The sequence below is a fragment of the Pteronotus mesoamericanus genome, unplaced genomic scaffold (assembly GCF_021234165.1).
Source record: "Pteronotus mesoamericanus isolate MK-2021 breed Mesoamerican mustached bat unplaced genomic scaffold, CSHL_Meso_final contig_1242, whole genome shotgun sequence".
NCBI classification, from domain to species: Eukaryota; Metazoa; Chordata; class Mammalia; order Chiroptera; family Mormoopidae; genus Pteronotus; species Pteronotus mesoamericanus.
The window spans coordinates 1,247,707-1,275,163 of record NW_026555053.1 but is presented as its reverse complement, the minus strand read 5'-3'; the positions used below and the strand labels follow the sequence as shown (position 1 = coordinate 1,275,163).

General features: G+C 55.2%; 1 protein-coding gene across 2 annotated transcripts; it reads right to left on the bottom strand.

Moving 5' to 3' along the window:
* Positions 1-1,225: 1,225 nt before the first annotated feature.
* Positions 1,226-27,457, bottom strand: ABHD17C (abhydrolase domain containing 17C, depalmitoylase). 2 transcript variants are annotated; one of them, XM_054589006.1, is made up of 4 exons: positions 26,855-27,457; positions 6,018-6,197; positions 2,533-2,622; positions 1,226-1,991 (listed from the first exon to the last, which is right to left on the bottom strand). In XM_054589006.1, the coding sequence occupies exons 1-4, from the start codon at positions 27,433-27,435 to the stop codon at positions 1,889-1,891; spliced, it is 954 nt and encodes a 317-aa protein (XP_054444981.1). In that variant the 5' UTR covers positions 27,436-27,457; the 3' UTR covers positions 1,226-1,888. The 2 variants fall into 2 exon arrangements, with proteins under 2 accessions (XP_054444981.1, XP_054444972.1); XM_054588997.1 differs by having other exon boundaries at positions 1,226-2,622.

Here is a 27,457-nt window from a genome sequence, read left to right as displayed (position 1 = left end):
AGCACAGTATTTTGCAGACCAGCTCTAAGTCAGCCTGATGAAAGTAGCCAACGACAGAGAAAAAAGTCAACATGTAACTGACCAAATAGCGCGTAGTATAAGCAATGGCTAAGCCTCCTTTTGGGGAAAGAGCTGTGGATGGGACTGCCCCCTCTCCCCTACCTGCTGCAAGTAAGTAAAACTACCTTTTGATAACTAGGTCTCCTTTTGAATAGAGCTCCCCAAACTGGGGATCCGGTTGATTTTGCTAACAATACAATAGTATATTTGTTTCAGGGTTGGTTTGTTTTTTTTTAATCTACGTATCATGAAATCCACCCTTTTTATGTACACATTTGAATGATTTTCTGGAAAATTCAGTGAGTTGTGCAACTACAATAATCTAGTTTTAGAACACAATCATCCCTTTTTTCCATCTTACACGTTTTTTTCATTTTTTGACCCTACTGCACTTGCAAGGGGTTGTTGTCTAATTTTGAGCAGAAGCGAGGGAAGTGGGCACTAGGGCTAATTCTCCATCTAAAAGTGGAATATTCTCTCTCTGTTTAACCAGTCACTGCAATGCTTGTTTTGAGATCTCTGTATGTTTCCTCCTATTCCTACTTTGATAAGAGTTTTATTTGGTTTTTAATTATGACCAGGACATGGGAATTCCATCAAATGTGTTCTCTGTGTCTATCGAGATGACTGTATAATTTCCCCCTAAGAGGTGCATTTCCAATTGGTCTCCCCTCCATGGGAGGAGCTCTAGGTTTTGTCTACGGTGCTCCAAGCTCCACCAGACAGGAAACCAAGACTCAACAAATTCCTTCCAAGAAAAAAACGGGTTTCAATGCAGTTCTTCCCTTGGTTCTCATCTTTACTTGGCAGATGCCCCCCCCGCCCGCCCCCAGCCCTTATTTCCTTAGCAGCTCACGCACTAAGATTTTCCTGTTACTCAGTGGTTAGTGCTTTTTCACTGGGAGAGTTGGTCCACATCCCAGAATCCACTGCCTGCCCTCTTTGGGTCCCATCTGTCCTTTCCTGCCACGCATTTTTGTGTTTTGGCTTCTTCCAAAAGTCATCGAAGTTCTCTTACTAAACAAAAGCCTAGACCCTGAGAAAGGTGGTGAAGTGTATAAGCCCCAAGGGTTTCCTCTTAAATAAAACAAAACGCTTTCCTAGTCGCCATTTGCTCTGAGGGAGTGAAGGAAAAAGGCAGTGTCCCACAGTCTGATCCATGCATCCTTTATTCCGTGACCAACCACCGAGCCGCGTCCAAGCAACAGTACACAAGCTGGCAATCGACCGCAATCCAGCTGCACAACAATCTGAGGCTGACAGCACATTTAAGGCTTTTAAATTTGAAAAAAAAAAATTAAAGTAAAACCAAAAAATACCCCCTCCACACCCAAACCCTCAACCAATACGAGCAGTGTAGCAATTGTAAGCATCTTATATTTCTGATGCTTATAAGATGCGACTCCAGTGTCAAAACCTAAATACCTGCTAAACTAAAAAGATTAGTTTAGTGAAACTTTAATTACATAAATTCTTCAAAGCATAAACTGGTCATTGTTTTTTTGTCTTGGAAATGTTATAAAATTTTTTTAATAGCAAAACATAGGAATAAAAACATATTAACAAAATGTATCCAATCATTTACATTACAAACAAGGAATTTGTAGTTCATTGTTGGATCCTGACAAAGGACAACTACCCATTAAGAATCTATGCACAATGTGTTGCAAATATGTACAGGACTTTTTAAAAAGACTATCAGGTGGGCTTGCCAGGAGGAAAGCCGGCGAGGCTCTCGTATGAGACCGGCCAGACAGTCAAAATAGGAAAATTCTGTTCACTAGTAATAAATTTACACTTTAAAAAAAAAATCCAGTTTCTTTTAGTTTTAGAGTATTCCAGTTATATTTCTGTGGTTCCAGTAGGTGAAGCTGTTCCGGACAGTTCCAGTAAATGACCCTTCAAACAATCTGCGTCGGGGAGCGGTCGGCCTGTTCACAAAAGTTAAGGGAACATGTTGGCGCCCGCCTTCCCGTTGCTCTCTGACAGCTTCACCAGGGCGGACCCCACGAACGCAGAGCACGTGGGTGGGGGCGGGGGGGGGGAGGCCTGCACGAACGAACCCTAAGTGACGGGTAAGCCCGAGACACAGATGCGAGCATCCTTTGCCCAGCGCGAGAACCCGCCCCCCTCCAGCCCCCGCGCCGAGGCCCCGCCAGGTCCCGAGGCGGGAAAACGCGGCAGTTCAGTGTGAAAGGTGGTGTGAGTTAGTAGAAAACCCTCTGGCTATGACGACAACAGCCCGCAGGCGGGCACGCCCCGGCGGCCGTCTCGCCGTGAAAAGTGTGTGCAAACCCGAGGACCCTTGTGTTCACAGTAAATGAGGTAAAGTGAGGTCGTCTTCAGGAATTAGGAAGTTCGTGAGATATGAACTGTTTTAGTCTTTCTAGGTATTGTGCGTAAAGCTCTATGTCATTGTGCCCGGCCCCTTCCACCCAGAGGGGCTCCACGGCTCGGGGACAGCGCTCGTACATGGCCAGGCCGTGGGAGAAGTCGATGACCTCATCCTCAGTCCCGTGGATGACCAGCACAGGAGAGGTGACTTTAGAGATCTTGTCAATGCTGCGAAGAGAAAAGGGGGCGGGGGGGAGAGAGGGCTCTTCAGTTACACTCATAGACGACAGCGCGCTACGCGCCTCCCCCCTCCTTTTTCTAGTAGTTAATTAAAAAAAACTTTTCATTTTGGGATAATTTTGGATTTATGCGGAAGGAACAGAGGTGATGCAGGGTTCCCATATGCCCCTGACCCATTCCCCTATGAAAGGGTGACACCCAACTGTATCACCGTTTCTTTGTCGAAACCAAGAAACCAACCTCTGTGCACTACCATTAACTAAACTCCGGGCTTTATTTGGATTTCATTAGTTTTTCCACCGATGTCTTTTTTTGTTCCGAGACCCAAGTGAGAGTACATTTCATTTAGTCACTGTGTTTTTGTTCAAGTGTTTTATTAAAAACAGAACTCCGAAAAGCCAGTGGACTAACAGTCCAGGAACTAATATTCCTGATGTAGTCATATTTTTGAGACGATTTTCAAAACAATAAACAGGCTAGAACGTAGCACATCTGAACGAATGTCTCCTTTGAAAGCTGAACACTTGGCCCCTGGCCGCTTGGGTTTGAGACCCCTTCCTTGAGAGCTGTCTTCAGAGACGATTAACAAGATCCTCACAAATCACATTTCTTAAAAGCTAATGCCTCACTTTTGCTACGAGCTGCACTACTTAGCTCAGAAACTTAATGTAATGCCTACACTGGATTCCGAATGAATTCTGATTGTTTACAACAATCCCAGCCCCCCTGAAAGGATGAACTATTTGAGGATCTTCAAAAGAATGTGCCATGGGCTCTGGAAACATTTCCCCAAGAGGAGGCCGAAGGCTTTGAGCCTCGCTGGGCTGGGCGTGCGGGCGACCTCGCCCAGGAAGGCGACAGTCTAGGAGCAAACCAGGAGAAGGCCATGACCTCTGTCCAGCCTGTGCACCCGCCGGGGTCCCTCTTCCAGCGGACTTGCCTTTCTGTCTCCGATCCACGTGACAAAGGGATACCCACGGGTACTCTCTGCAGGGCACCTTCTGCTCAAAGTTACAGCTCCTGTTTGCTAAACATTTACCACAGCCAGGAGCTCTGTCCTGTGCACACAAAACCTCACGTCATCTTCAGTGGGCCACGAGGAGAGGACAAAGGTCAGCTCCGCCTCACCAGGGAGGGAGCCGAAGCTCCGGGGGAGAACTCAGCAGCCACCGTGAGATGGTGGAGACGGAGGAGGAGCTGTGATGTCGCCGACACACCCCGCCAGCTCCAGAGACTGTGGCCGCTTCTAGACGTCCGGGGGGACGGCAGAGCCATGCCAGCCACGTCACAGCCTCGTGGCAGCGCTCAGTGTCGCAGATGGAGAACCGTGTTTATAAACCTCCTTTCCCCTGCATTTACTTTTAAAGGGGCTTCTTCTTCTAAGAATGCGTGAGTCCGAGTAATTATGTTTCACTGAGAAGACGTTTACTGGCAGGACGGAGGGGCTGTGCTCCACACTGCACAACCTGGAACCGTCTCTACAGCCTGGAGGGTGTACCTGGAGTTCAATGCCACCCTCTGCTTCTCAATGTAAAGGGTAAAAGAAAATAAACTACAAGGAATGATCGAGGGCTCCTTTTTTTTCTTTTCCCCTAATATTAAAAAGGAAACGGGAAGGGGCCCTCCTTTAAAGAAGGGACATAGGGACGCGTCTACACTGCGCCTGGCAGCAGCCCGCAAGAGGCAAAGATGCTGCCCAAACTCCGTCAATGAGCAGAGTCAAAGTGACTCTTTGTCGTTTGGAATCTACAGCGTTAACCTTTCATGGATGTGAAGGGCTGGGCTGGCTTTTCCTGGCTGTCACCACTCACCAACCTTAATTAAGCAACATGCCCAACTCCTGAAGCCTCAGTTTCTTAATCGGTAAAGACAGCCCTGTTGCTTGACCGCCTTCTTGAGGCTGTTTTGAAGACCGAGATTCTGTTTAGCCAGACGCCCGGAGTCTCACACGCCCCCTGGAAAGATTATTTGCCAGTTTACTGGTAGTTACTAGGCTGCAATGAGTTGTCCCGGCTGTACTTTGAGATAGAAGCTCGTTTAGGGATCATAAAGAAGCTGTTCACTTTGTTGCCGGGAGAACTGCTTGCACGGCTTCCCCCCAGCACGCTAAGCACCTCCCCCCACCAGCCGGCCTCTCCGCCCCGTTCAGCGCAGATCCGGCCCCGCGAGACGGGCGCGAGACGGCCATCAGCCCGCGTGGCCCTCCCGGCCACTCCGCCAGAAACACACGGCTGGCTCAGCGTTCCTAGGGGGCTGAATCTCACTGAATCCTGGTACACACCGCTCAGAACGGAAGCGCGCCCAAGGTGTTCCCAGGAGCTATCTTCTTGTGAAATGAGACAGCCTGTGTCACAGACGTTTATGGGACCAAATGGTGTTCTTTTCTCCTCCCGGCAGCAGCAGAATGGCAGCAATTCAGGGGTCGATCAGAACCCTGAACTGGGACATCCTTTCGGCTGAGGCTTTTCCTACCCGAGGAGCGGGTGAGCCGGGGCTGGGGAAAGGTGAGGGGGCCCAGAGTTTTTATTAAAAATACTGTCCTCAACTTAGATTTGGAAAAAAAAGGAGGTTTTCCGACAGAGGTGCTCAAGAAACCACCGTGCAGGCTGCTTGGCAATTGCTTTCCTTCCGTGAGTGGGAACAAGAAAATCTAGGCTTCCGTTCACGTGCTCCTCGCAGAAGTGGGAGAGGGGAGGGAGCGAGGGTGGCCCCGGGAAGCTCCCCACCCGCACCGCCCGCAGCAGTGTTTCAGGCGTGGGAGCGGCTCCCTGCGCCTCCTCCCGTGGCTGTGCTGTCTCGCCGAGAAGTGAGGAGATGTGTCAAAGTTGTGGGGGCTGCCCTGGCCGGGTGACTCCGCGGGCGGGGGCTACACCCCATAAACCAGAAGGCTACGGGCTGGGTCCCCGGACGGGCTGCGTACAAGAAGCAACCGATGGATGTTTCTCTTCCTCTCTCTTTAAAAGCAATGAGCATGTCCTTGGGTGAGGACGAAAAAGGAACAAAAACGTGGGTGCCTGCCGTCTGTGTCTGAGCGTGTGCCCCACTGGCCTCACACACTGCCCGGAGCTCTTTATGACTCAACACCACACGTTCACCTGAACGAACAAACACTGAACAGTCCGTTCCTTCCCGACAAGGGGGAGCTTTGCATCCTGCGCACAAGGTCCTCACGCGTCCCCTGGTGCATCTGGGCAGATGAGTCAGGCTCAGGGGACAAAGTCGCCCGCGTGCACGTGTGTGCGTGTGTGTGTGTGACACGCACCTCCCCATCCCCTCAGGCGCCAGCACAGCCGCGACGGAGCATTCGGTCGATGTTTATTAGCCTCCGACCTGAGCTCGGCTCACGGGACGCCTCAGCGCCTGCGACGCAGGCGGGAGCTCACCTGGGGAACGCGTCGAAGCAGTACGTCTTCCTGGTGTCTGGGAAAGCCACGCGCAGGCCGGACATCAGCGGCGAGTGGAGGATGACCGCGGCGCACTCGTACCTGGAGGCCAGGTCGACCGTGGGGACAGTCCCGATGCTCTGCCCGTACAGGATGATGTTCTCAGGACTCACGCCGTACCTGGAGGGGTCAGAGGTCGCCTGCCATTAGCGGACGAACAAAAGAGAGAGCGCGCGCGCGCGCGACGGGGACCACAGTATCGGACGCGCACAAAGTTCCCATCGTCACACTTGGACACGTCGCCTTCGGATGAATGTGAACTTCACAACACAGATGTCAGGCTGTGTCGCGGTGCAAGTGACTGAGATGCTGTCTTCTACAACATTTTGCAAAAATAGCGCATGTGACATTTTTTTGTCCCTGGACAATGAACTAAATACGTGCATTATAAATTGTTTCCGTCTTGAGGGAGCCCTCGCACCCTCTCTTTTTCCCTCGCTTGTAGCTCCGTTGATATCGTGTCCTGTGGGAGTGATCCCGTCACCCAGGAGGTAAAAACCTGTTTATTTTCACTTCAGGGCAAGGCTTTCGTTCTGCCTGCGCCCAGGGACGCGCGGGCCCTCTGCCCGACGCCCTGCCCCGTCTGAGTGGGCGGCCTTGACGCTGTCCTGTCGGGAGCTGGGCCGCCACCTTCGGACGCGGCGCGCCTGGCACCGGGCCACCGACTTTGCAGTCAGTAGTTGGATATTCCAGCGCGGCAATGCTGGGTGGAAATGCTGTTAGACGTGGGACGAGATAAATACACAAGGTCGCGGGAATGCTCACCCAAGGATGAGGTCTGAGGGCGCTGAGAAACCACCACCACCACCGTGAGCGTGAAGCCTGGGAGCTCAAGGACCGACCGGGAGGGGAAGCAGGTGGGTAAACACCACAAGCGCCTCCCGGAGCCCGGACAGCGGCAAACCGGCAAACCGACGGCCCGCCCTGGGGCCAGAGCCTCACAATGTGCCTTATGTTCTAATTACCAGGACGACAAAGAAGCCTCCCTGACATGTGCTCCTTTTTCCTTTGCAAAAGGACCCCCTTGGAGGTTTAGACTTTTTAAAAAAATGTTACACTGAGGTTTGACAAATTTCTGTTGGTCGTGAACTCCAGGGGTCAAAGCGAAGGAAACACACTTTAAAGTGTCTGCCGAATTCACGCTGTTTGAGAAAATTTAAAAATTAAACGTAGTGATGTCAGCTGTTTGTTTCGGTTTCTGACTGAGGGCATTTGACCAAAAGGGGCATCAATACACCAGATCACTATCACCCCTGGGGACTTTGAAAGCCCGATGCAATGTTAAAAGTGACCTCCACTTCAAGTAACATTGACTCGAATGGAGGAAAATGGTGAGTCTTTGGGGAAATAAAAGAAAATGAGATTCACGCCAGGAAATGGCACGGAAACCAAATATAAGTTTAGGCAGAATGAGTATTATGGTCGGCAAGTTTATCTAAGTGTAGAGAAGGGCAGTACCAGGCCGGGGCCAGGGACATCAGGACCTCCAGGGCTTCAGGCCGCGGCAGAGGAGGGAGGCCTGGAAACACAGAAGAAAGGCAACTGCTCCGCCGGGGGGGAGAGCCCCCAAGAACGGGACTGGAGCCACCCGGCTGGGGCGGGGCTTCTGCCCGGGGAAGCAGAGCACCATGGGAGGGACTCGAGAGGATGCAGGCTGGGGACACGCCGTGGCACGCGCAGGAAGACGACGGTCGATGAGAGGCGCTGGAGCGGCTCAGGTCAGACGTGTACGTGGGGAAACGCGGTAGGAATAGGGAAGGTGGGAAGGAGATAAAGGGCGGTTGGAACTTTGTTTTGTTAGAAAGTTCCGTTTAGCCCGGGCAGATCCTGAGTTTCAGGCGACTGTGCAATACCCTGGGAAGCCTTAGAGAAGTCCAACTCCGGGGCCAGTTATAGGAAAAGTCGTCCTGACGTTGTTCGCTGGGCACTTTGGCAAGACCGGCCCCTCCTCCGACCTCCAGAGGAAGCTGCTGGCCGGAGGAGGAGGAGGACGCGGGGACGGGGACGCGGGTGCAGGCGGGAGCTGTACAGGACTGACGACGGGCAGGAGGGTCCGCGTGGCTCAGGCCCCAGGGAGACGGAGCAACACCGGCAAACAGAAAGACAGCGTGTCCTTTTCTTACACAGGCTACTGCGACGATAGACACGGACGGACACAGAACACGGACATTCCAGAGAAAGTCACAGGCGAGGTGGCTTGTGGGGTGACAAGCACGGCCGGTCGCTGTCCCCTTTCTTAAACCTGCCCGTGTGTTTCCAAACGTCCCAGGACTCATGCTATCTAAGTTCCGTAAAGCAGCGGCCTCCCCGGGGTTCAGCGTTTCGTTCCGCCCCGGATGCCCGCCACGGCCTTCCAAGTGCCGTTGCGGGGAAGAGCGCCATGCGTCGGTCTACACCCGCCTTCCGAACGGCTCAGCTCTGTACGCTGCTCAGGACTTTTCCCTCCTCCTGCAAGACTTTCGCTCTGTGTCAAAGAAAACTATCAACAAGATCTAGCATGACTTCATTTTAATTTTTAAAGCGTCCTCTTTCAGGCCCTGGCCAGGTAGCTTCAGTTGGTTACAGCATCATCCCCACCTGACAAGGCTGTGGGTTCGATCCCCGGACAGGGCACAATACAAGAAGCAACCAACGAGTGAGTGCGTCGAGAAGCAGAACAACAAACTCGTGTCTCCCTCTGTCTGCCTCTCTCAAAATCAACGTTTAAAAGTCATCTTTCAGAGGAAAAGTTATAATCCTAAAGAATCTACAACTAGCTCTCTTCAGATTTCTGACAACTAGAATAGAATAATTTGCTTGAACTGGCTGGGGCAGAAGTGCCCGAAATCGTCCTGACCACAACCGAGCGCCCTTCGGCAACCTCCGGTTCGCCCGCACCCGAGGCGACCGCCACACGCGAAGCCGGCAGGCCGGCTCCCGCGCCGGCTGGGCTCGGCGCTGCCCCACGCTGCCTGTCCCGCACGCGTGGAGCGCGTGCACTCGGGAGGGGGTCTGTGAAGCCCCCACCCCTCCTCCGGGGCCCCTGACTGTATCCTTTCTCCTCGTGTTCCCCAGTCTCCATTCTGCTTCCAGAACCTCCTGCTTCCCGCTTCGTCCTTCTGGAAAGCGTACGACGTTCACGGCATCAATTATGGAAAGATCTCAACCCACAGGACAGGGGCGGAGAGGCCCTTAGAGATCACACAGATGGATGACTTTGTTTGACAGGGACGAAAGCCAGAGCGCGGCGAGGGCTGCTGACTTAACTCAGACTAGTAATTACCAAGACGGCAGCTCGGAGGACATGACAGCTGCCGGATGCGGACGGACCGGGGGCAAGAATTACGCGTCCTGCGAATCCTCGCCACGCTCACAGAAGCGCCCTGGGCCAGGGCTCAGGGCGGCTCAGGGCGGCTCCGGAGAGTTGGGGGCACGGGGCGGGGGGGGGGGGAGTGACACGTTGCCAGCCCTGCTCTCAGGTGTGAAGGGGGGCTCTCACCTAACAAGGCGGGCGTGTTCCTTGTCACCCCTTTCACCCTTGACCTCAAAGGTAGCAATTTGGGATCAGTATGTCCACTGCACTGACCTGAGAATGTTGACGCTTCAAAAGGGAACATTCCGTTTCATGGGGACGGAGTCTATCCTGGGATGACGCTAAGCCCTCTGCGGATGGGCGGCAGGGGTGGCCGCAGGTCCGGCCCCTTGGAAAAGGGCTCCAATGGCCAAGTTCACATCTATATATTTTATCACAATGCAAAAGAGGAAAAAAAAGAGTGAACGCTCCTGTGCGGTCCGATGTGAACCGATTTGTTCCTCATGAACCAGGACGAAGGAAAAATTCCAGCTCTCCAGAATTCAAAGTGAGATTTGACTCTGAAGATAAAAACAAGCAGTAAACAACAGTAATAAACAGGAAAATTCAGGTTTTGTTAAAATGGTACACGGACCCGGTGGCGCAGGCTGCTCACGACCGATCCCGGAGGGGAGATGCCGACTCCATCCGCCTGTCACTCTGCTCCCGCCTCGCGAAGACCTGCCGCCCTGTCCGCAACCTCCCCACCACGCCTGCGTGTTTCTTTTTTGAAGCAGCACAAAGGAGACTGGCTCCTTAGGACAACGCAGCTCTGCCACCCTCCTGTCTCTCTTCTGGGGATGGAAGGGTCCCCACAAAGCCCGCACGTGGCCCCCAGCCCATGGCGCAGCCACGGACAGACTTCTCCGCGCAGTACCTGGCAATCCGAAGGAAACCGGAACGGAATTCCAACGTCTATATTTGAACACTCAAGGGCAGTTGTTAGAGAGGTCGTCCGCATCCTAAAATATCACCCCGGCCTGTCGACCAGCCCCCGCGGCCACCAAAGCGCAGACGGCAGCTGCCTGACTCAGAGGCCTTACCCGCTCAGAGCTTTCATTTCCTTTGCCAGCGTGGCCTGAAAGAAGGCCTGGAGGTAACGTCAACATTACGTTTTAATTAAAATGTTGTGGAGTGCAGAAACATAACAAAGCAAAGGCCGTGTCCTTATGGATCGTAAATAGGAAGGCTTTTCGTGGCCACTAAGAGCACAGTGGCATCAATAATTCAAAAGTCGCCGGCCGGCCACAGTCCCCGCCGCGCACATCACTGTAACCTGTGAGGACGCGCCCAGCCTTTAGAGTCTGATACAATAATAAGCAGAGCCGGGGCGGCACGAATAGACTGTTTCTGGTGCAGACAACGCCAGACACCCCCGAGCTTTTTTCACTCCTCAAATCCACACTCTTGACCTCTGTGTCTTACACTGTTTTTCCTGTTGTGGTCCTGGCTTTTCTTAGGCAGGATGAAAATTCCTGTGTGTCTCCCGAGGTTACTTTGGAAATTGAGGGACTTCGTACGCCAATGAGGTTTCGCACGGGGGACAGAGGCAGACAGAGGTTTTCGTCCTGAGATGAAACTGTCACTGCGGACGCTCCGGACGAGAGTGGCATCTAGACGCGCGGATCACACATAGAGAGGTGCCCACGGGTCGCGGTCGGCCCCCCATCCATCCGACGGGCATTCCGCAGGGCAGAGCCGACCCGCCACCAGGAGTGGATTCCGTGCACTACGGGGACAGGGCACGTCAGGGCAGACGCGGGGATTAAGTGCTAAATTACACCCAGGAAGGGGAAGGACAGGAGAGAGGCGGGGCCGGACACCGTGGGGGCCCCCAGCTGCGGCAGGGCTTGGGGACCTGCTGGGGGCACTACCTTCCTCTCCCTCATTCTGGCCGTACGAAAGGTGCCCCGCTGTCTGAGCGAGGCTCACCTAGGGCTCCGCGCATCTGCTCAGAGGCGCCCACCTGCATTCTCCCTTCTCCCAGCTGCCACCGACACGCCCGTGGCCGCTCAGTTCCAAGCTGGCTGCGTCCCCTCCGCTTTCTCAGCGCACTGGACCCCAAACGGTCCCAGTCCCCCTAAACTCCTTCCAAAACGCCCATGGGCGCTGCCCCCTGCCGACCCTCAAACCCCCTTCCGCCGCCCCGGACGTCCCCAGACTGATCTCCAATCCAGCCAGCCGCTGGTCGAGGGGCGGCCATGGCGAGCCCCCATCGAGTCACGGCGGCAGCGCGCACACGGAGACTTTTCGCTACGCCATTTCCACCAGTCGTGAACTGTTGGCCCGTTTCCCCCCCCCTCAAAACCTGAAAGAAATCAAAACGATATTAAAATCTTGGAGAAAGTACTAGCGAATGCTTTCAACACCCTACCTCTGTATACATTTTCTGCTTGAAAACGAAGCCTGTTTTCCACCCTCCTCTACCACCGATCAGAATTCCTCAGGTTTAAAACCCTGTGAAACAGTATGTCCAAATGTTTATAAAAACATTAAGATTTTATTACGGTTTCGTACTTGCTACTTCTTTGGCACCAAGCAAAATTTACGAGCGAGGTTACACATTGTCATAAAGTAAACACGGGATTCGGGCATTACGTACTAAATACGTCAGCGGAGCATTCTCTGCCCAGCCGGCTCGCTGCACCCACACGCTGACTGGCTCTCTCCGGGGGGGCTGGCGGGAACCCGAGACACAGCCGGCGATGACTTATTCCTCAAAGAGTCCCCCAGTGTCCTCACTCATAGTGTCCTCAACGACTATGGTGCCAGGAGCCAGGGTACAGGGATGATTAACAAGGATGATTTGGGTTTTGCGCTCGCGGAGGCTTATATCCCAATGGTTTGAAAGCATAGGTGTTTTAATTCTAAAATAACGACACCCCGACTTACAGTCTTTTATCTTTCACAAGGCTGATGTCGGCGTCTCGTAGACACTCTCAGAGAATCTGTGCTTTTAGGTGCTTGATTTGATCCTTAGAAAGAGCAGCCACTCCACCTTCTAAAAGAAATTCTCACCTTTACCCAGAAGGAAGGCCCTGAAGGGCAGGTGTCTGCCTGGTTCCACGGGCTGCACCCTGAACGGGCCGAGACGGGGAGGTCCAGGCGCCTGCGCCCACAGGTCGCGCTCGGAGGACCCGGGAGGCATCCCCACGGGGGCACTGGGGACGGTCACCCCCAGGTGAGTTACCTGCCTTTGGATCTCTGCTCGGTCAAGTGCAGGGAGTGGATCAGGCCTGGGTCCGCCCCCGACAGCCCCCCATCCAGTCACCACCCCGCCAGGCCCTAAGTCCCCTGGGTAACCAGGTGTCCTCTCCCAGTGGGTGAGGCGGAGGTGGCACCTGCTGCGAACAACGGCCTCCGCTCTGCCAGGACACACTGGGGCCTCACAGTGACCGCCATGCTCTACGGTGGGGCTCGCGCCTGTCCGTCCGGCTCTTATCCCTCATTAGAAGGCGCTCGGCACGCAGCCAGGGAACCCGCGGCCACGCCGACACCCCACGCGCCTTTTCTCTAACCCTAATAACAACCGGGGAGGTGCCAGCAGTCGCGCCTTTGAACTCAAGGTCCAGGCAGCCAGATGAGCTGCCCGAGGCCACGGAGCCGGCCAGCGGCAGAGCTTGGCTCTGAATCCAGGCCAGGTGCTACCCACAGAGCCAAGCCCCTCGTCTCGACATGTCGCCGGCCGCCAGGGACAGATGGGGCAGCCGTGCTGTTTCTTGGTGACCAGGTGACCTCAGCAGTGCGTGACAACCCGGCCCTTCCCCGACTCCATACTCTCATCTCTACGCGATGCAGCCAGACCTTACGGGACACCCCAGAGCTCACGGTGCAGCAGCAGCAATCGGCGTGCAGGCCACCAGGCCTGTCGCTGGCTCGCGCCATGGACCTCAGGCCCGCCGAGCCCCACTGCGTGCAACCGCGGAATAACCACCACGGTTCCCATGTGCTCCTGCCTCCCCTCTGTCGGTCACCGGATACCTTCCCCGCTGGCTCAGGAAAATGGTCTCTATTTTTAGAAAGGGATTGTATTCTCATATTTAAAGAACGCAATGTTAGGGCATCGTTAAAGGACCACCAGTGGTGCAAAGGAGTGCAGACTCCTTGCGCCTTCTAGGACAGGAAAGCACAAAGAACACTCCTCACCGCTGGCACACCTGCCGAACAGCCAACCGGCCTGAGTCCTCAGCTCAGATTTCTCTCGTAACCCGAGCCCGCACCACGCCCTGCCTGGCTCTGGGCCCCAAATCTCTAGAGCACACCGAGCTCCCGAGCCACACCAGGCGGGTGGGCGCAGCCCCTTGGTGCCTTTTCCTGGCAATTCTTTGACTGTTCAACTCTGGTTATTCTCCAAGAAACTGGAATATAGAAACATAACAACAGTGGTTGCCTAAGTAAGCTAACGAGGACATGCTGGTTGGTACAGAATTTAAAAGACTTTTAATAAAAATTGGCTGCGTAAAGCCATGCCCGCTCCATCCTCCCCACTTGAAACCCACCCAAAACAGCAATAAAATTTTTTAAATAGGAAGACGATAAAAAGAAACAGCAAAGCTCTGCGGAGAGCTTAGGGGAAGGGCATCCAAGACCCCACAGAGCCCCAGGGCTCGAAGGCTGCACACAGCTGTGACGGAAAACAGGTCCATGAAGTATCTTAGAAATATTTCATCACAAGCTCCCACAGGCTCTGGTGTTTAAAACGACACCCGGCAGGCCACGGTGCTGAGTCCAGGGCCAGGCGTCGGGTCTGAACAACACCTGAGAGTCCCAGGCGGTCCCAACACCAGCTCCATTCCAAGACTGTCGCTTGGCTCAGTGCGAAGTGGAACGTACTCAGAACGTCTCTCTGGCTTGGAACAGTCCTTGCAGTTCAGAACGCTATGCAAAAGGGCAGGCGAAGGGTAAGAATGAACTCAGGGGTGAAAACCAAGGGCCAAGACAGAAATTTAACTCAGAGGATCGAAGATAAAGTCGGGGAGACTTCCCAGGATGTCAAAGAAATGAGACAGAGAAAGGGAGGCTGGGAGGGAGGGAGAGGAGAAGCCAGGGGGCCCCCCCGCGGCGAAGGTCCCGCGTGCAGGGAACTCGGGGAATGGGCCACGCACCCAGGCCCCGAGGCCGGGCTGACCGGGCGGGGCCGGCGGGGGTGCGGGGCAGAGCCCAGCTCCTGGCTCACGGGGCGGCAGCGGGGTTGGGCGTATTACTTGAAATCACAGAGGCTGCCCATGAAGACCCCAAAATAACTGCCAAACACTGAATACAGCCAAAGGAAGCCGGCAGGACTGGATACCCAAGGAAAACCCTCCCGCTCCTTAGCAGAAGGCCCCCAGAGACCATCTGAAGGGGGCTGGGGGTGGGGGGGGGCGGGGAGGGCGGGGGCAACCGGTTGATTTACCACTGTCCGCCTATACCGTCTGAGGAGACATCCCACATTTGGCCATGAAAATGGGGTTTGCTGCGAAGTCTCTCCCTGGCACACGAGCATATGCTGGTGCCTTACTGCATCTCTTGAGACTTTCTCTCCACGAATACGCTAATGGCATCTTTCTTCCAAAACGAGGAGGAACCTCCCTCCCTGCACTCCCCGCAGGAGAAGACCAGCAAGGGAAGGATAATTCAGGCCGATTCGGGAGGTTCCTCCGCGCCCCACCCCCACGCGCTGCCCTTCACAGGTCAAACAAGGTCTCCCGCGGCAGCGACGGGCCCCCAAGCCGCCAGATCCTCCTCGACAGGAACTGCACCGAAGAACCGGATCCAGAAATCAAGACGGACTATTAATAAGGTCAGTGGCAAGGAGATATCGATGGGTCACGCGTGGGGTTTAAAATCCCAAGAAGACACGGAACATCTTCAAAGCTGGTTAAAATTCATAGTGAACGACAACCAGCGAGACCTGATTTGAAAACAGTTCGTGGGTGTGTGGGTTTTTTTTTGGGGGGGGGGCTTGAAGGGAGGGCCTTAAGTGTCAGATCGTAAGGTTTAAAGGAGACAGAAAGCCGAGGGCAGCGGCCGGAAGGCTCCGACCGACCGGGGCCGGGCTCCGGGGCAGCCCGGCTTTCCCATCCCGCGCCCCCTGCCTGGCGTCCGGCCCGGCGTGCAGTGGGCCCGCAGCGTCCGCGCTCCGTGGCGCCCGGGCACCGGCCTGTTCAGGCGTCTGCTCCGGGGCACCCAGCTGCCCGGGCACCGAGACGAGGGGCCGAGGCGGGGCCTCCGACTGGGGCGCGGCCGGCCTGCTCCGAGGAAGAAGGTGCCGATGTCACGTCCGGGTTTTAAAACCAGCGTTTTAAAATAAATGCGTTTTAGGACTATTTTACCGAATGAGTGGAAAATGGGCAAAAACGGAAAGTGCTGAAAAGACCAGCGGCAGCGACGCCTCACACACGGCCCCCAGCCGAGGCGGAGTCGCACCCCCCGCCCAGCGGCCCCGGCGACGGCGTCTGCCCACCCGAAGGGGCAGAGGTCCCTTCCAGGACGCGTGTGAAAAGCCAGAAATAAAGGTCATTTTAAAGGCTACCGGAAAACTGAGAAATAATTAGGGAATTGTTATTTTAAACAAACTCTCCAAAGAGTGAGCTCTTCCTCGTGACCGAAGTCCTTCAGTCGGCGCAGCCCAGGATGGGCCGGCGCACGCGTGTGTGAGGGACAGCGGGTGAGGGACAGCGGGCGAGGGACAGCGGGCGGCGGCCGTTCACAGCCCGCCCGGCTCACCCGGGGCGTCCAGGCCACGGGAGATGGTGCTGACCCCCTCCCGCGGGCCACCGCACAGCTGCGGCGCCGTGGCGACCTCCAGGCCTGTCCCGGAAGTGCCGCTAAACAAGGACGCGTTCAGAGGGGCGGACTGGATTGGTGAACGGTTAAGACTCAGCTGGAAATGACACTACAGACGAGTGACATTTCCTCACATGAACTGGGGCGGGGGGGGGGGCGCGACACCTAGCCTGCCACAGAGGCGGCTCAGGGAGAGGGAACTTGGGTGCAGCGATGGTGGCTAAGGCTCCGCCTGGCATCTGACTCTGCAGTGAAATCAGACGTGAGGGGCCTCCGGCCACTCGGCCTTCCCGTCGCGCAGAGGACAGCATCTTCCGCGTTTCGGACAAGTGTGGGCCGGACGAGAACCAGGATTTAGGACCAAGGAGAGGAAAGTCTAAGGCAAACGGATCTCCTTGGATGAACTTGACGGTTGATACTGAGATATTAATTCAGCTATTCATTATCATGACGCTGATTAAGACTGAATGGCTATCGGTAATAAAGGAATTACTGGCCAAGGTAAACCTGGGACTCAGGTGGCCGGCTGCCCGGGGCGGAAGGGGCTGCGGGGGCGGGGGCGGGGGCGGCCGGGCCGGAGGGGCAGAGGAGCTACCATTTCCCCGGCCGGTAAGGCAAAGGTTCGGATCACTTTCTACAGCATTACAACCAACGTGACTGCCAAACAGATAAATTACACAACAGGTTATGAACGTGTACCAAGAACCTAAGGTTATGATCAAAGGCGTTTTACACTTGACACTAGAACATTTTATTTTTTTAAAAAGGGATTAAGAAATTGCTGAATCCAGTGTGGGTCAGACCGAGCAGCTCTGGACTTCCAGACTCCACACGCCAGTTAAACGGGGCGTGGGGCCGGGGGGAACGTGGGAGGGCAGGTGTAACACTTTTAAAGACGGTTGAACAACGATAAGCAGGCGCGGCAGGAATCTCCGATCGCTGGACCCACTGAAAACATGTCGCTTCCAGAAATGTCCACTTTCTTTAGTTTCTCAGGCTGCAGGGGAGGAGTGAAGGGGCCGGCCCAAGGGACCCTTGGCACGACTTCACACTCCGGTGCCTCCCCACAGCTTCTTCAGAGACCCAAGGGTGAAGGCCCTAAAATGCACCCGAACAATAACAGATAACAGACTCCACAGGAAGCACAGGGAAGCAGGGAAGTCACCGCGCCCCTCGATGAACTTCAGGGGGCGGGGGATGATTTTCCTGACACCGGAGATCCGTTCTGCCTAGAAACCTAGCCCTGCTCTGGACATCACTTCTCCTGCGAGCCTCTCATTTTAGGGTTAGAGACCGTGTCTCAATTCCAAGAAACAGCAAGGAACCTACGAGAGCCTGGTGAGAACCCACATGGCAGGCAGCTGTCCACCAAGGTCGCAGGACGCGTGGACTGGCCGCCCCATGGTGGAGAGCCCTGGCTGGGACCAGCTGGGCGAACCTGACCAGGCTCTCGGGCAGCCGGCTGTGAGGACACCCCACGTCCCTGGAGGGGACACGACCCCAGGGAGTCACCGGCAATGATAACTCGGCCCCGGGAGGATCGGAGTCCCTGACCGTAGCTACCCTGCCTGGCGGAGGCTCCTCAGACACGCGCGATGGTGCGGGGTGGGGGAGGGGAGAGAGAGAGAAAGGTCGATGTGACAAAAACATCCACTGGTTGCCTCTCCCATGCCCCCAACCAAGGATCGAACCCGCAACCTTTTGAAGCATGGGACTACACTCCAGCCGACGGAGCCACCAGGCCGGGGCGCAAGGGACGGATTTTTAAAGATTTCTCAGTTCCCATCTTAAAAAGAGAACGCCTGCAATTCAGGAGGAAAAGCTGGCCCAATTTCAGGTGCACAGGGATAACACACTGTCCCGTGGAATTTAAAATAGGTCATTACGGCTCTTTAGAACCAATTTCAGGGATGACCAGGGAATGGGAAGTAAAACTCAATGGCACTAAACGTCAAATAGGGAAAGGGATGTGGCGGGACCACCTGCCCACTACTGCTTTATTTACAAAGTGACAAAATCGTTAGAAAGCAAACAATGAAAGTAACTACAAATGGCGACAAAGTAAGAGAGGCAACTCAGAATGAATTTGAAAGTCAAAAGAAATACACCGAGGCTTCCCGCAAGAGCGGATATGAATCATTCACTCTCAGCTTTGCATCCTAAGTTTCTGACAGGACGCAGCTTAGGGACTACCAAACCCTTCAGAAACACAGCGGGGCGCTATTTTTCAAATCTTTTTTTTCTTCAGAGACTTCCGCAATTCTTTTATTGATTTACTTATTCATTTTATGTATTTACTTTTTAGAGACGGGGTGGGGGGGTGGGGGGTGGAGAAAGAGAGGGAGAGAAACATCAATTGGTTCGGTTGCCTCTTGGACACCCCCAGCTAGAGACCTGGCCCGCAACCCAGGCCTGTGCCCTGACTGGGAATCGAACCAGCGACCCTTTGGTTCGCCGGCCAGTGCTCCACCCACTGAGCCACACCAGCCAGGGCTGACTTTTCAAATCTTGAAGGGCTGTGTGCTGTAAACTTTTTCCTTTCTTTCCCTCTGTCTTTCCAGTGACTTCAAAAATTCATTCCTTCAAGCGCAGATATAGGCACTTTGGGAACATTTACTCGTGAATTATTCACGACAAGCACCGTCATTTCCCCACTGTAGAGAACGGGAGAACGAGGCACCGAGAAACCAGCACTGACAGGATGCAAACCCAGGCAGCCCACTAAGGTTACCGAGGGCTCTGTGCACGCATGCTTGGCCTGCCCGCACGCACCTCATCTGAATCCACGGTGCAGAAGGCAAAGTCCGCAGAGCCTCCCAACCCAAGTGCCCAAAGGAATCGGAGGGACTACCTCCCGACAAAATGACCATTTTCCTGCTTTGAATTGATTTCCAAAGGATCAGGAGGCATTTTCCTTCTTCAGAATACCCTCCGACAAAAGGCCAGAATTCCACGGGGAGTCTCTCCAACGGTATTCAAAGTCATCTTTCAAATGCAAATTGTTTTTTTGTGTGTGTGTTGTTTTTCTTTCTTTCTTTCTTTCTTTTTTTTTTTTGGTGCCAGAGAAGACGTGGTAACAATGACAGACTGTCCCAAACATCCAGCCCAGCACCCAGCGTCCATCAGGGGCTGGATGTGCTGAAGGACGGAAATGTGTAAAATGTTTAATTCTTCCTCATGCTCAGGTCCTATAACTCGGAGAAAAGAAATCCAAAAAGTATGAGGTAACAATGTTACCCTGGAGGACCGGCGTCTGAATTTGTAATCACACATACTTTTTCATAAAAATGGGAGTCTGTCTCCTGATGTGTGTGTAGTCAGGGGCAGGTTTATATGTGTTAGTGCTTTAAAACCGTGTGTAAAATATTATGGACACCAAAAGCCCCCCCACACAAAAAAAAACCATTAAAAATGACAAATAACAAGGCATTCTTCTTCCTTTCACGAATACTCAGGCAGCGAGCGGTCTTTCATTCTAAGCAGCGCTTTGCAGAAAAGAAGCTGCTGGTGGAAGAGACGAGTCCTCAGAGATTTACATCTGAACCCTTTGGGGTGTTCGTGAACTAACGCTGCAGTTCCGGAGTAACCGTGAAGACGAGACGGTCATTCCAATGTCACGAAAGGATGGGCGTTAGAAGGGACAGATCCCTATGAAAGTCCCCAAGAATCTCTTGTCCTGTCTTTGGTTCAGAGAGGAAATTCAGGGGAAGAGACAGGCAGGAGGGAGAGTGCAAATTAAAACCTTCCCGCTCACCCCACTTAATCCTGCAAAGGTGCCGGTCCAGGCTGAGGGGGCCTGGCCGGGGGGCCGGGGGGCGCGCCGGGGAGGGGCAGGGAGGCCACAGACACGAGGGGCCCCCAGGGACAAGGCAGGATGGGGGGCCCTCTGCCAGCCTTTGGAAATGATGAGCATGTGAATGGTCCTTTCTAAGTATGCGTGTGTATATATTAAAATTTTTTTAAATTTTACTGATTTTAGAGGGAGAGAAGGGGGAGACAGACAGAGAGAAACATTGATTTGTTGCTCCCCGTATTCGCTGACTGATCCCGGTCCGCACCCTGACCTTGGGATGGAACCCGTAACCTTGGCGCATCAGGGCAACCCTTTAACCTACTGCGCTGCCCGGCCAGGGCATGTACATAACACAGTTGAAATGACAGGAATGTTTCAAGTTATCAGGACAATGGTGATGGTTAAACAACTCAGCAGCCAAAAGCCCAGACTCCAAAATATCCTTAAGTTACTTAGGACAATGGGGATAAATCAAATCGGTTAGGTCAAACCAGCGCACAAAAATAGGGTATCACAGACCTTCCCGGTCAATGTCATCGCAGTGCTCACGGTCTTGTCCTGCCCGTGACAATCACTCAACACCGCTGTGGAGAAGCTGGACCTCATCGGACCGCCCCCCATAATGCCAGGGGCGAGCCCGCGGGGCCCCAGTTACCGTCTGGAGCCTCGCTGCTTGCGGGTAGAGTCTGAGTACAGGCTTGCTTGACACTTTGCGCCCAGCTGCCCTGCCCAGATTTCCTGCTAACCGTTTAGAGGCGTAACCAAGGAGCACGCGGAGAACCGTCCTGGGCGCCCTCTGCCGCCTGTCGCTCTCCGGTGACAAGCCGCCCCGAGGTAGGGCCCTTCCCGGTGACGCCCCACGGTCACCGGCTGTGACCGCGGGGTCTGAGCAGGGAATGCGAATAGTGACCCCGACTTCCAGGAAACAGAGGCTTCCAGTGTCGCGGGGCGCCTGGTCCTTTAACACTCTAAGGAAATCGATACAGGGGACGTTATCAATGAGCGGCATCACAGGAGCCCTGACGACTCGACTGGACCGAGGTAACAGACACCGCGGGAGCGTTCGTATTTTACAAGGAAGCATGCGATTCAGGTGCCTTGGCGAACGTCAGGGAAAGGGAAGGACACCTCTAACCGTCGAAGGTCATCCCCGAAGTAAAGGGCAACCGGAGCGCCCTGAGCGGAGGAGAGAGGAGGGGTCTCACCTCCCCGTCTGTCTCCACCGACCCTGGGCCCCCGGGGAGACGTGTCTGGTTCCCGCAGGGAGACAGGCCAGCTCCTCAGAACTGCGCCCGCAAACATGACTGCGGAGGGAGCTAAGGAGAGAGGGTTTGCAAAGTAATTGCACGGTGTTGGGTTACAGGTAAGGTTTCCTCTCCTTTTAAGATCTCCTTTGGGGACATAAACACCCCGGGTCGATGAAGTGCGACCGGACTGAAAACACTAATGCAGGCCCTTCCCGGCGCGGGGCCTGGTCGGCGGCCGGTGGAGGGCCCCCCCCCCAGCCTCCTTCCCCTCAGCTGCAGATAAAACAAACATCCTCCCCGTCCACACCCACCCGGCTAGGCTGCCCTGGTATTATTTACATCCACGGAGAGCGGGGAGGAAGGAAGCAATCTCTTTAACGCTCCTTCTGATGGAAGCATCTGGTCTTCAGCAGGATCTGAGCATTGGGTGATTACAGCTCTAATAATGTTATTGATAATACTAAACAACAACATCCCACGGTGCTCTTACTAAGTGGAAGGCATTGTGCCAGAGCGAAGAACGCCAGGTGGTGCGGACTATTATTAGTAGTAGTATTATATAATAATAATTATTATTATTATTACTATTGCCATTATCATTATTATTTATATTGATTGGAGAGAGAGAAAGGGGGAAGCATCGATTGGTTGTTCCACTCACTGATGCATTCACTGGTGGATTCTTTTGCGTGCCCTGACCCGGGATCGAACCTGCAGCCTTGCGGTGTAAGAACAATGCTCTAGTCAACGGAGCTACCTGGCCGGAAGGCACTGTATTCAGCCCTTTGCTGAATGTAACTACAGCCAATTTTAATGGCACCCTGGCTTCTGGATGTTTCTAGGCTAGTGCATCTCAACCCTGGCTGCACACACACATGCTTACACATATATGCACAGGCACACATATGACTACATGTACATGTATCTGTATCCGCATACACACATGCATATATAAATGCACACTTGTACATGTACACAGACATGCATGTATACATGTTTGTATCTGTGTGTGTTCTCTCTCTCTCTCTCTCTCTCACAAAATCTGCCCAGCAAATGCTCGCTGCAGCCAGGATTGGGATCCACTGTCGACACTGAATCCACCAAGGGTGCCAGCACAGTCACAAAAAGCAGATTTGAAAGCACGAAGGAGCCCGGAGAAGGCACCTCTGAGCTCACGCAGCTGGGTCCCCTCCTTTTTAAAAACGACTTTATTTATTTATTTATTTATTTATTTTAGAGAGGGGAGCGAAGGGAGGGAGAAAGAGGGAGAGAAACATCCATGTGTGGTTGCCTCTCGCGCGCCCTGCACTGGGGACCTGGCTCACTACCCAGGCCTGTGCCCTGACTAGGAATCAAACTGGTGACCCTTCACTTCGCAGGCTTGTGCTCAATTCACTGAGACGCACCAGCCGGGGCTGGGCCCCCTCCTTCGAGCCACAGCGAACGGTGACGCCAAGGTGGGCCACGCCCCATGAAGGTCGGGGGAGTACTAGAACGAGAACTCGCTTCCTAGGTCCGAAGGTTTTCTGATTATCTAACTTTTGTCAACTCAATCTTCTAGACAAATTAGAAGACTACTACTTAACGCGATCCTAAAAAAATATATATATAGATATATCTATATATCTATATATAGATATAGATATATAGTCACTCTGAAAGCCACGCAATGGCCTGAGTGTATCTGGGTTGAGACTTGGATGCCTGTGCGCGAGGTTTCACGGAGTGGAGCCAATTCATGGGGTTAACATCACGCTTACGCAAAATCTAGTAGAGAAGGTAAATCTGTGACCAAAATGAGCGCCACAAAGCCCAAAGCCGGATTCTGGGATCTTACGTGGGATTTTTCAATACCGAATAGAGAAGTTTCTAAATCTGGAAAGAGATTGAGGGGAAAAAAGTGAAGCGGAAGGTAGGAAGTGAAAACAGGGACACTCTATAACTTAAACGATCCCTTCAGGGAAAAAGGCCTCTTCCATGGCCACGCCCCGGCACCAGCCGGATGGTAAGGCTGAGCCGCCATGGTTACGTCGAACAAAAACCAACAGGCCTGGGAGAGAACACGCGTCCTGGAGCGATGGCCCATCAGCACAGAAACGTGCTGTGCCTCTTTGACCTTCTGCAACTGGGAAGTGAGGCCCCTCTCACAGAACCACGGAAAAGGAAGGTTGTTGGGATGGAGGCAGGAGCTCAGACGGTGCTCGAGAGAGAAACCTGCTTGGTGCCCACGGGGACGGAAGAGCCAGGGTGGCGGCGGGAGCACGAGGAGGAAGGGCGGGCGCCAAGGAAAAGGCCCCAAGCAAAGCCCGCACACCCACCTCGCCGCCCTCAGTTTCTACGTGTCTGTTCTCAGAGTCCGGCTCTTCCCGCTGGGAAATTCCCACCCGGGTGTCGGGAAGGGCAAGCCCATGCTCTCTCTGCTCTCTGGAGAGATCGGTGTGCTTGTTTCCACCTTACGTCAAACACCCTCCATAACCCGTCTGTGTCTGGGGTCCCGCCTCAGTCGCAGTCCGGGAGAAACCCCCAGCGCTCTTCCCCGATGGCACGGCACAACCCCCGCCCCCCCAGCACAGAGAGCAGAGCCGCTGGGTCGCAGACGGTGGCGGCCCAGGGAGGTGACCGTTGGCGACCCCCAAGAGAAATCTCCGTCCGAGCGTCGTACCTGTAAACCCCACTCACAACCACCAGACGCCCACTACCTGGGGGTATCCCCCTCCACCTTCGCGACACTGACGCGTTTTCCTATGACAGACCCGACAATCACACAAGAGTTATAACCCAGCCACACGTGGCAACACGGTCAAAACGCCGGTGAAATCTCGTCCCTCCTTTCACAACAAAAAGAAACAGTGCGGGACTAACGGCACTCAGGGGGGACCTGCCACAGCGTCTGGTACAAGCACAGAATCGATACGTGTGAGTTTAATGGCTCATGGTTTGCTGGTCGAACGAATGAACGAGGGGATGAAGTATTAAGTCTTTGGTAATTTGCCTTTTGCATGTAGGCGATGAGTCTCTTATTTATGGACAGCCATCCCAAGCTCTCTTGTTGCTCCGGATTAAAATCTCCGCCTCCTTCTCTGGGTTATTCGCTCGTTTGGGTTCACACTTTCAAACCAGCGCGACCCACTCCCTCCGGAACCACAGGCCTCACTTGTGCACAGTCCAACGCGGCTTGGGTCCGACTCGGCCTGCGAATCCAGTCTGGACCCAGGGAGCACAGAGTGTTTCAGCCTCGCAAAAGGGCAGGTACCAAAGGCCAGAGGAAGCATGAGGAAGGAGGAAGTGAAGGGCGGATGCCAGGGACGCACAGGCCGGATGCACACACCCGACCGCCCTCCTAGGGCAGGGAGAGACGGGAGGCCTCCAGTGAGCACTAGGGAAACCCGGGGGTCAGAAGAGAGAAAGATCCCCGAAGGCACAGGGGCTGGGAGTGGACAAGCAATGACCTAGCCACAGACAAGGGGGCGCACGTGGTGGGAGGCACCGCGGCGGAGCAACAGCCTCGGTGGCAGAGAAGGGGCGCACATTCCAGGCCGGGGGAGGGCCGACCTGCAGAGAGCGGCAACAGGCCGGCTGAAGGAAGGCGGGGAAGGGCCGGAGTAGCTTCGGAACCCCGAACTCTTGGGCTAACAGGACACGCACACCGGGAAGCTGGGACTCCACGGTGCCGCGGGGAAAGAGGCAGACGCGCAGCCGAGACATGCACCGTGGACAGGCCATGAAAGCAGCTCCCCCAGACCTCCGCCAGGTGACGGGGGGCCGGGACTGAGGCAGGAAACAAAGTGAGCGGCTCACGAGCATCGTTTCGTCCAAAATAAATACATACATACATACATGCATAAATAAATTTTAAAAAACAGAACATACTCTGCCATATGCATTGCCCACAGCGGGGGAAATTGTACCGCAAAACATCAGATCTGGAGACACGGGGCGGGGGGCGGGGGTGTGTGTGTGGCTTGATCACCGTGTAAAATGTGTCCCTGACTGCGGGGTCACAATAATAAAAAAGTGTGAAAGCACAGGGCGAGGGAATGTGTAAGGTTTCTTCCGTGCCTATCGACCCTGACGGGCGTTCCGCCGTGAAACTTTAAATGCATTGTGGGCAAAACGGAGATCCGCCCTCTGACAATTCCAAACTAAACATTACCTGAAACGACGCCCGTAGTTAAACACAGCGTGACCCAGTCTCCAGGAAGTGGCTACGCCTCACAGGTGTTGCGACAGAGACACACCTTCGTGTTCAGGCCGAAGGCTGGGCCTGGAACTGGACAGCCTTCCACCCCGGTGCAGACAGGTACCGAAAGGGACACTTTACCACAAAACCCACTCCAGGCAGAACCCTACTGTGGCACTTGGAAAACACCTAAGGCCAACCCTCACCCTGAACACCTTCCCCAGCAGCCCATCCCAGCATTCCACCGAGCCCGCGGGCGCCTTTGACGCCCTTTCCTGGAACAGGTGGCTTTTAAGCATTTGTGGATTCTGACTCAAGCCATCTGCCTCTGACATACTCTCATTTGCCTGGAAAAGCTGGGGTCCCGATGAAGCCAGAACTTCAGCAGAACACTAATAAGCCGCATACATTAAGTCTTAAGTACTTCCTGGTGGACGAGCCATCTTCCCAGAAGAGCAGAGGGTGATTGACGAGCCTCTGTACACACAGAATGGGGGCCGAGTCACTGGCAAGCCCAGCGAACACATCGGAGAGAGAAACTGCACAGCACACGGGGTCCGCCAGCCGCCCGCACGCCCTGTCCTTACTGCGGGGGTGGGGGGCCCTTCGCCTGAGGCAGGGAGACGTCCTTAGGGATGCATCTCAGGTGATTCCGCCATCACGGCTCCGGGCGGGAGAGGGGAAGCCACAGACACAGAATATGGGGCGCCAGGTGCTGTGACTTGCCCACTTGGTCTAAGTTGAGAGTAAAACTCCCGTCTTCTGTTTGCCCAGCACTCTGCCCCCCCCCACCTGCGCCTGGCCTCAGATGGCCCTCCCTCAAGGAGCGCTCTCCCGTCCTGCTCTGAATGCTGGTTCAAGGTCAAGGGAATCCCCTGCAAAATTCCCACTCACCCTGGGCTGTCGCGGGGGCTCTGTGGAGGGTCCGCGGGGCAGCCACCCCCCACGTCCCGCCCATGGCCCCTCCTGCCCCACCAGGGCACGCTCTTCGCACCCGGGACCCCCCAGCTGCCCCCGGGGCTGCCCAGCTGCCCCGCGGGGCACTTCACAACCGGACACTCTCTGGGAGGTCACCCCCTGATCTCACAAGGAAAGGAGGTCCCCAGACGCCCTGCGCCTTGCCCAAGGTCACTTCAGTCTCCGGTGGCCAGCTCACACAAACTAAACGCGGACCAAGGAGTTTTCTCTCTGCAGGTACTTCAGCACCCCACGCTGCCGCCTGAAGACCCCAGCCGGGGGGGCGTGTGGCTCCCAGGTGTGCCCACGCTGGCAAAACCCGCCGAGCCCGGGCTCTCCAGGAACCTCAGCGCTGGCGGGGTGACGGAGGGGGCGCTGGGAGGAGGCCAGGACGCAGAAGGAAGCGAATCCACCGCGGCCCGGGGCTCTCGACTCGCCGCCAGCCAGGAGGGCGCCCACCCGCCTCCCGCAGCCGCAGGCCCGGCCACCCCGCGGGCTCACCGGGTGCGGAGCGCCTGCCAGGCGGCGTCGATGTCGGCGTAGAGGTTCTTCTCGGAGGGCCGGCCCGAGCTGACGCCGTAGCCCGAGTAGTCGTAGGAGAAGATGTTGCAGTTGATGCGCGAGCCCAGGCCGATGTAGAAGCTGCACATCTGGCCGAGGTCCACGGCGTTGCCGTGCGAGAAGAGCAGCGTGTAGCGGCTGGAGGGCGCGCAGCGCACGAACATGCAGCCCAGCCGGTTGTCGCGGGCCGTGCGCGAGAAGAAGACCTCGACGGCGTCCAGCTCGCGCTGCGAGTACTGCCAGTCGGCGCGCTCGCTCAGGTGCAGGCTGCACGCGCCCGGGCCCGCGCCCTCCTCGGCCGCCTGCGCCGCCGCCTGCGCCGTGGTGGCCGCGGGCGCCGGGGCCGGGGCGGGCGCGCCGGGGCCCGGGCCGCGCTGCTCCGGCGCCAGCACCGTGTAGGTGGGCTCGGGCGGCAGGAAGGCCAGCTTGGCGGCGATGCGGCTCGGGCAGGGCGGGCAGCAGAAGAGCCAGCACAGCTCGCCCAGCGAGAAGCCGTTCATCCTGGGGCCGGGCTCGGGCATCGGGGCGGCCTGGGCCCGCCGC